Source organism: Cyprinodon tularosa, unplaced genomic scaffold, assembly GCF_016077235.1.
Source record: "Cyprinodon tularosa strain WSP-4 unplaced genomic scaffold, ASM1607723v1 ctg366, whole genome shotgun sequence".
NCBI classification, from domain to species: Eukaryota; Metazoa; Chordata; class Actinopteri; order Cyprinodontiformes; family Cyprinodontidae; genus Cyprinodon; species Cyprinodon tularosa.
Window position 1 is genome coordinate 130,194 of NW_024039081.1, and position 8,883 is coordinate 139,076.

Consider the following 8,883-nt stretch of genomic DNA (forward strand, 5'->3'; position numbering starts at 1 on the left):
CGGAAGCCGGCAGACCAAACCAGATGAAAGTGCGCATTCAGCGTCTGCTCTGCCGATAATGCAAGCGTAGAAGAAGAAATGTGCTGTTTACCTGTGCAAAGAAAGAAACAACGAAAGAAAAATGTCTGAGGACTTCAGTGTTGAGGAAGAGCATGAGTTCTTTGCCGAGCTGAATGCGATGGTTTGGTCTGCCGGCTTCCGTAGCGTCGTGAACGCGCATGTGCGCGCTTTCAGGAAATCCTATACACTACTGTTTATGCACTAAAAACATTCTAAATGACTTCGTTTCGAGTAAATTCTGGATGCTACCCACTCAGGACACTTGGAATACATTGGACGAGCAGTATGGAGGAATATTGACACGTTTTTTGTGGACTTTTATGGACCTTTCTGCCTCGGGCGCCATAGACCTCCATTATTTGAATGTCAGCAGACAGCAAGAAGCCTCCCAGATCTCCAGATGCATTTGAGATATCAAAAAAGTACTCCAGAGTGTTGTTCAGCATGGGGGTGAGTAGAAAATGAAGGCTTATCGTGTTTTGGGTGTACTATTCCTTTAAGTTCATAAAAACAAGCCAATTAAATAAGAGTTATTTCAATGGGATCTTTAGCTAAAATGAAATACTGGTTCCTGGAGTGTGGCAGCCTAATTCCAAGGAAGTATCTGCTATATTGGGATTGAAGTTTTTTTCTTGCAGGAAAGTAACTGTAACATAATAGTTTGCCTGTAAGGATATAGAACAGCTGAGCAGAGGAGCTGAGGGAGGGAGGCTAAATCAAAAACGGTTACAGATAGGAAGGTTGACTTGGACGGAAACACACAGAGGAAAGAGTATTAAGAATCTGAAAACAAAGGAATAAAATCGATATGGAAAGATTTTATTGACAATAATCAAGAGCTGAATATGGCAAGACTTTAGAGACAATAAGGAACAACGTTCAGAAAAAAAAAACAGAAGAAGATCAAAGCACAACCACCCAGTCAAAAGCAGGAATTCTACAGAATCCAGTTGAACCAACCCCTGTGTGTGACGGCGCAGACCTACCGACTGCACGGCGTCCATCTCCTCCCCAACGTTGCGCTCCGCTCCTTTAGGATCGACGGTTCTCTCTGTGAAACTAGCGCCGGTTGTGTAACCTCTGCTGCCTTTCGGATCCTCATCTGCCACTAAAACTAAAACTTCCTCTGGGTCACTTCCTCCTCCCACTTCCCCTCATCCCTCCCAGCTTACGTCATGAAGTCACACTCAGGTGTTTCAGCAACATTCCACCGGATCAGAGGAAATCAGTGCATTTAATGAACAACCCGAACATTCAATGTGCTTTTAAGCTCAGATCAACGACTAAAGAAGCTGATATTCTCTAATAAAACAACACAAGTAGTGCAAATCTCCATACTTGATACATAGAAACTCCTTCATTTAAATCAAATGATTCTTAAATACAAATTTGTGCTTTTCTTAAACCAAGAGTTCAGATGGTTTCCAGTCTTTACCCATCATCGGCTCATTCAGCCATGAGTGATTGTTTCAAAACATTTTCAGTGATTAAACTTTGATTTATTCACACTTTAAGGAAAAGTCCGGTCAGCAAGGGGTAATCAATGGATCATTATTTATACCTAAAACTAATAAGTTCATGATGATTTAATGAATTTAGCGTTAATCAGTTGAAAAAAATTTATATCATCGCAATCACTGACTCTGGGAGCGGCCATTTTTGCCCAAATATAGTAAAGGGTAGATTCGACTTCTGCAACAACACACATCAAATATCGCTTGGTTCTGGTCGCGAACCAGTTTTGCTGGTATGCTTCTGCACCGTCGGTCAGGAATTTCTAGGGACGAACAGCAGTTTCCAGCCAAAGCGCAAGAGGGAGCCTATTGGAGAACTCGCAAACTTTGGCGGTGCCAGCGGGAGTGTTTACTTTCCATAACAATGGCGTGTCTGCAAGATATCACGGTCACTGATGTGGGTCTAGAGTTGCTAGACATCGAAGAGTAACAGGTTCTGTTAATGGAGTTGGCAAAAAGACAAAGTAGGACGCGTAGGTTTTCCATTGTAGTTAATCCTTGGGCCGTTTCTCAATATGCGTTCTTGAGCGTTCTCGTGTACTCGTGACACGTCATCAGCCTCAGCCCGAGTACCGTTCCAATTCTCGAGAACGCCAGATCGAGAACGCATCAAATCCCCGGATGTTGTTCTCGCCCCGCCCTCTTTATCGAGCCTGCATCAGGGCAGACTTGTGCGTTCTTCAGACTGACCGCTTCCCCAGAATGCCCCGCGGCCGCAGCTTGATTTGAGACAGCGCTCACAGTGTTAAGTTAAACATTCCCTGTTCTGCTGCTGTTGTTCTTCAAAAGTACGTTTTGAAATCGTTTGAGGCGATAACATTATACATTTAAGCCTCCCTGTGTGGCCTGTTTACAGAGTTAGTGCGAAATTTAAAAAAAAAGGTCCGACGTTGAGCGGACCAGAGTGACCAGCAGACCTCCGAGAGTAACCGCAGCCAGGGCTAATGTTACCCCGTCTGTTTTTTGCTCTAATTCGGCCAAACGTCCGTTTGTTTTGTGTTTATCTGACTGCCTTGTGCTGCTTTATTAACTCAATACTTGCTGGAATAAATTGTAAATGTAGGGAATAAATAGTTTTGACTGTTAAAGAAATGCTAAAGAACGTTGCATGTGATGACGTCACAAGTACGCTTCTGTTCCAATACACATACGTGCTTGCGTGCTCGCGTTCTCGTCAAGAACGGACTTCAAGAGAACGCGAGTACGTACTCGTGTTTTGTGAATTGAGAAACGGCCTTGGTTTTAAATATGGCGAGCCCCGGCACCGAATCGAGAAGGACGACCACACAGACAGCCGGAAAGGCATACCAAGGACCAATCACAGCTGCTTTATGTCTTCGCGAGTTTGTGACCGTCCGACGTGTAGTCAGGATTGTTTTGAGGTGCGCAATGACGGTTGCAGAACCTCTGCATGGGGGCCGTGGTAGAGACAGATTTGACGGTTACAGAGGCTATGCATCAGAAGCATAAATTGGCCTTAACTCCTCCCTCCTGCCATCTTCCGGAAGTGACGTCACGGTGCGGTTAGCCTAGCGTCATTCTCCCCGCTTTACAAGCAAAATCAATGGGAACTACTAGACACATCTGCAATCAACAACAATTATTGAAGATTTCCAGAGGACTTCACCATTGAAATTCACCAGAGCTATAGTGAAACTGACAATGCCCACGTGCATGGCAGCTGGATGCTGGAATACATCGGGTAAAAGTGAAACAAAGAGTTATTCCACCTTTCTGATTCCTGATCCTCCACGGACGGGTTGGTCGTTGGATCGCCAACTTGAAGAGGGAGGATTTGCCATCGAACTTCTGGCCAGGGAAAAAACACGTAATATGTAGCCAACATTTGGAAGAAGAATGTTTTCAAGATGACTTGGATAATAGCGCGTTGTGACAAACACCAGATACAGCACTGGGACTTGATCAACAGCCGATACCGCACCGTGACGTCACTAACCAGTAGGTGGCAGTAGTGTTCTTTGACAAACATGGATGCCTCCAGTAAAGCACATTCACATGGAAATTACTCTGAATTAAAAACACTTATTTATTGAACAGGATGGAATAATTTCATATTTAAAGTACTTTCAGAAGTTTTAATTCTAAATTTGACCGGACTTTTCCTTTAAACCTACTATAGTTCAGCTGTATTCATTTGGTGCATTTTTAGGATATTTTGGATGATCATTTATCCTAAATTGAGATGATTTTAGTGCATTATTTTTTTTATTTATCATTTTGCTTCCTTTCTTTTCCTTTAAATAACTTATTCAGCTTTTTTCTACAATAATTAATTAAACCCTTTTTCTTTCGGGTTTCTGCAGAATCCACTCTGCTCTCTTCATTTCTGAGCTTTTCTTCTTGTTTCTTATCGCGGGGTTCTGAGTGACTTCGTCCTCTATGAGGCGCGCTCCAACCAGCAGCTCCTGCAGCATCCAGTCCATCATCCTTTGGATGGAAGGAACCTGCAGATGGACCGTTAGCTGCTTCTCTCTCCGTGCTCTTCTGATATCTGGCCGGCGTGGAGCTGCTCCTCCCTCTGTTAATACGGCCCCCCGTCCTTCCTCTGCCGTCTGATTGGTCGACCGGCTCCCCCTGAAGGCTCTGTTTCAACTCATAGCTCTCCTTGGACGGGCCGATGAGGTGGAGCCTGTCGTTCATCTCGCAGACCAGAACCGAAGCCAAAGTGTTGTTGTTTTTCTTGATTTTTGATAAAAGTTCTTTTCCTTTGGAGCTGAGGTCCCTCAGTGGGACTTCCTGAGTGCGAAGGGACCTCTGCAGATCATTCAGGAAGTTCTGCAGTTTATTGACGGCCGTCCTGGAGCTCCCGACTTGACAAACGATGGTGGTGTTTTCCTTTTTTATCTCTATGCGGTCTTGCACATCGTCCAGGAGGCTGTCAAGCTCCTGTTTCCTGAATTTCCTGGCGTACCTGAACACGTCAGTATCTATCGTAATCGTATCCCGCTCTGGACCAGAGAACCGGTCCTCCTGAGAGGCCGGACCTCTTCGTAAAGAGCTTGAGGCATGCGAGGAATCTGGAGGTCTTCCACTGCCTTCGTTTCTACTGTAGTATTGTGAAACTGTTGGAGGGTCAGAGGAAGAAGGCGGCGTCGACTCCAGAAGCTGCTCCAAACGGACCTTTACAGCTTTGAGGTGCTGAAAAGAACCATCAACTCGAAACCGACCTTGTTTCAGATCCGTCAACTGGAAGTCATGTGACTGGAGAAACTCCAGAACCTTCTCCCTGTCCTGGAAACGGTTCACATCCACAGTGGCTTGGACTCTGAAATCCATCTAGGCAGAACGGAGACATGATTAAAGCATCATATTTGGTAGAAGATGAGAGAGGAATCAGTTTATGAGGACAAGAAATCCTCCAACATCTCAGAACATCTGTGGATTGAGGCCTGTTGCAGCAAGGAAAGCAAACCAAGCAATTGCCCAGGGCCCCGAGCGGCCCGGGGGCCCCCCAGACTACAGCTGACCTGGTTATAAACGGCATCTAATGACTAACAGTATGAGCGCCAATGTTCCCTCAAAGCTGCGTGCTTCAAAGCTCTCAATGCACAATTAAATCTATGCAGCGCCTGAAAATAAAATCAACATAAACTGTAAATCAATTAGACCAATGCATTTATTTCTGTATCATTTTAATTCCACTCCTGCAGGGGGCAGTGGGTAGCACTGCTGCCTTGCAGCAAGAAAGTTCCAGGTTGGATTTACAGCCTGGGGTCTTTCTGCATGTTCTCCCTGAGCATGCGTGGGTTCTCTCCGGGTACTCCAGCTTCCTCCCATAGTCCAAAAACATGACTGTTAAGTAGGGATGCACGATATAATCGGCCTCCTATCGGTATCGGCCTTAAAACTGAATATCGGACATCGGCCACCCCACCGATATTTAACCCGACATTTGATCAGCTTCTGAGTTTCTAAAGTCTAAAAAAAAAAAAATACTACATCTTCTTCTTCCTCAAAAACTTCTTTTTTACAGACTTAAAAACTTCTAAAGATGAGGGAAAAAATATTGATCCATTAAAATATCCCAATATCTTCATATGCTGATATATTGCCATTTAAAAACACCATATCAATCTCTTTTACTAATGAAATATTGCTATATGTCATGGTTATGCTACGAAATCCCCCGAAAATTCACCAAATGTTGCCATATTTTTATATGTTGATATATTGACGCGGTATCGATCTATTTTACTAACAAAATCTCACAAGAATTTGCAAAATATCACGAGAGTTTGTAACAGAACGATGAAATTTCACCAGATTTTGAAAGTAAAATAGATCGATACCGCGTTTTTAAAAATCTATTTGATATCAGCATATGAAAATATATTTGAGTATATTATTTTGTGTCAGAAATGGATAACAAAACTGCTATTTTCAATGACTACTTATTTTTGTCCAGCTTTAACATCGGTATCGATATCGGTTATCGGCTACATGAGGTTTAAAATATCGGATATCGGCCATAATCCCAATATCGTGCATTGCTACTGTTAAGGTCATGTTTAAGGTTAATTGACTTCTCTAGGTGTGAATGGTTGTCTGTCCTGTTGTCTCTGGTGTTGCCCTGCGATGGACTGGCAACCTGTCCAGGATGGACCCCGCCCACAGGTGTGACTTTCTGAAGGCCTGGTGTAAACATGTCCCCACTAGTAATTTTCGCTTTTTTCCGCTCATTTACTTTAGCCAAAGGTAACCGAGTGATATATGTGGGTTTTATATTTTATGTTCTTTGACAATCATACAAGTTTTGTCACTTTTATTATACAAGTTTTACAAGTTTCCACAAATGTAGCACTCTTTTTATACAAGTTTTGTATCTAAGCACTGAGCACTAAGTCCCTGAGCCTGACCATCAACCTCCACACTGCTCCCCAGGCGCCGCAAAATGCAGCCCACTGATCCCACACAATGGGAAAAAGAAATATCAAGGGTCCTGCTTCATGAAAGGATTAATTAATCACAAGCTTCATAATTAAAGCTTGTGATGAGGGGTCTATATATATAAATATATATATATATATATACACATTTTTTATTTATTTATTTTTTTTGGTGTTGGGGTTGTTTTTTTTGTTTCCGTTCTGTATCTCATGCTCATGTAAGATGATTGGCAGCACAATGTTAGCCTGGGTGCCAGTCCGAACTTAGTCCCGCCCACAAAGTTTGAGTTCGGGGAAGTTCGGTCTGGCTCTGCTCCATAGTAGCGCGAGTATTATCGCCCACTGTCAGGCGATCCAATCAAATTGTCAGGGCGGGCTTTATACGATGATGGACAGATGATCAACAGTAACGTAATCAACCATGTGACCAAAGCGCGCTTGGGTGACAACAACAATGGCTGCCGCTGAAGAGTTGAGGTGAGTAGATTCTGCTATTAGGTCTGTTCTAGAAGATATCGACAGCAAATTAATTTTAAAAGAGGAACAGAGAAACGCGATCAAGGCTCATCTTCTTATTCTAGGCGTGCAACTGCACGCTTTGATTTTTGTGGACAACAACTATGCCTCGCTTAACATGCGTCACGCACTCCGTTGCTCTTATTGGTTGCAGGTCTATCCAATTGAGTGCAGAGGCATTTTTTTTCCTGGTTCGTTCGAAACATGCCCCATAATCACAGCTCTATGGAGCAGCATCAGACTCATATTCTGACTAGAATTGAGTCGGACTACGTCAGGCTAGCACAGTGTACCTTTCTCTATTTATTGTTTTTGTGTGCGAAAATACAAAACTAATAAAAATGTTATAAAAAAATAAATAAAAACAATCAACTGGACTTTGTTTCCAAGTTTGAAGACGTTTTGCTTCCCATCCAGGAAGCTTTTTCAATTCAAAATGTTCTACCAGCTGCTGTGGGAGGTTCCATCAGCCCCAAGGGGATTGTTTTTAATATATATATATATATATATATATATATATATATATATATATATATATATATTTTTTTTTTTTTTTTTTATTTCTCCAATGAGAGATCAATAAAGTTCAGTGGTTCAGTTCAGTTATAATTATTATTATTAAACAGCAGGCAGGCTTTTCAATGGTAACCAGTTGAAATGAAGGATTTTTATGACCCCTTCCAGCTGTTAACCTTTGATCCCATTTTTATCACTTTGTTGAAGCCAAACTTCTACTTCTCAGCTGGGAAACTTCCACCTTTTCTATGTAAAGTATGAAGTACCAGAAAGTAATGACAGCATATTGGAGATATTCCAAAAAAAAAAAGAAAAATAAAAACAATCCACTGGACTTTGTTTCCAAGTTTGAAGACGTTTTGCTTCCCATCCAGGAAGATTTTTCAGTTCAAAATGTCAGAGAGTTCCAGGTTTTATACAGCAGCTCAACAAAACCTTGGTTTGGTTTAGAAAACATGCAAATAGAAACGGATGAAAGGGAATTATTTGAATATGGATTTTTGGAATAACGATGACCTGAACTGGGAATTTTCACCAGCAGATTGGAGATAATACTGAGTTCTGTCTTTACTGCTCTAAACAGACCCAGGAAGATAAACTGGTCTAACAGATAATGATCAGATTAATTTAAATAAAAAGGAAAAGATCATCTGTTTCTGACCTTTTCTCATAGATTATGTCAACATGTTTTGATTCAGAACGTTTCCCCGAAAGTGAAAGTAGAAACTTCTCAAGGGTGTTTGGTTGTTTTGGAAACAAATATCAGAAAAATTACAAATATTCATATAAAGAAATGTGTAAGAAACTTAAATATATATAATTTTAAAAAAGTTAATCGTGTTTCTGCAAAATATGGAAACATTTTACACCGAAGTGACAAACAGGTGATTATATGAGTGAGTCAGAGGTGCAGCTCTAATATTGATAGATCTAGCTGGAATGCAGCAGAGGCGCTGAAACTTACAGTCATTTTTATTCTCCTTCATTCATGGATCCGCTTCTGACGATAAACTTGCTTCAAAGTTGGACGAAACCGAAACAAGCGGCGTCACTTCCGCTTCAGAGCCGCAGACCCAAAACCAGCAGCGAAATCCGGACGTGGTTTAAGAGTGAAAAACTTCCTATGTTTAGTATTTTTAAGGAGTAGAAAATAAACAGAATAAATTAACTTAATTCTGTTCACAAAACCAACTTATAATGCCGATTATTTTAAAATGCAATTTATTTGATCAATTTTTTGCGAAATTTAATTTATACAGCTTGACAAAATTAAATCCACTTATTTTATCTATAATGAATTAAAAGAGAATCTGTAAAACACCGAACAAACAAAAAGTGAGCTCGCCCACCAGTTCCGAGCTCCGCCAGCA

The 8,883-nt window shown here is 41.6% G+C and overlaps 2 protein-coding genes across 2 annotated transcripts in view; both read right to left on the reverse strand.

Moving 5' to 3' along the window:
- Positions 1 to 1,633, reverse strand: part of myo1g (myosin IG) — a 127,059-nt gene extending 125,426 nt beyond the window's left edge. Inside the window, exon 1 of the mRNA XM_038296050.1 lies at positions 1,047 to 1,633. Within this exon, the coding sequence (XP_038151978.1) occupies positions 1,047 to 1,064 (18 nt within the window). The 5' untranslated portion in view covers positions 1,065 to 1,633. The remainder of the gene's footprint in view (positions 1 to 1,046) is intronic.
- Positions 1,634 to 3,780: 2,147 nt separating this feature from the next.
- Positions 3,781 to 8,615, reverse strand: LOC119790511. Its single transcript, XM_038296058.1, has 2 exons — positions 8,478 to 8,615; positions 3,781 to 4,871 (listed from the first exon to the last, which is right to left on the reverse strand). The coding sequence occupies exons 1-2, from the start codon at positions 8,481 to 8,483 to the stop codon at positions 3,801 to 3,803; spliced, it is 1,077 nt and encodes a 358-aa protein (XP_038151986.1). The 5' UTR covers positions 8,484 to 8,615; the 3' UTR covers positions 3,781 to 3,800.
- Positions 8,616 to 8,883: the final 268 nt, after the last annotated feature.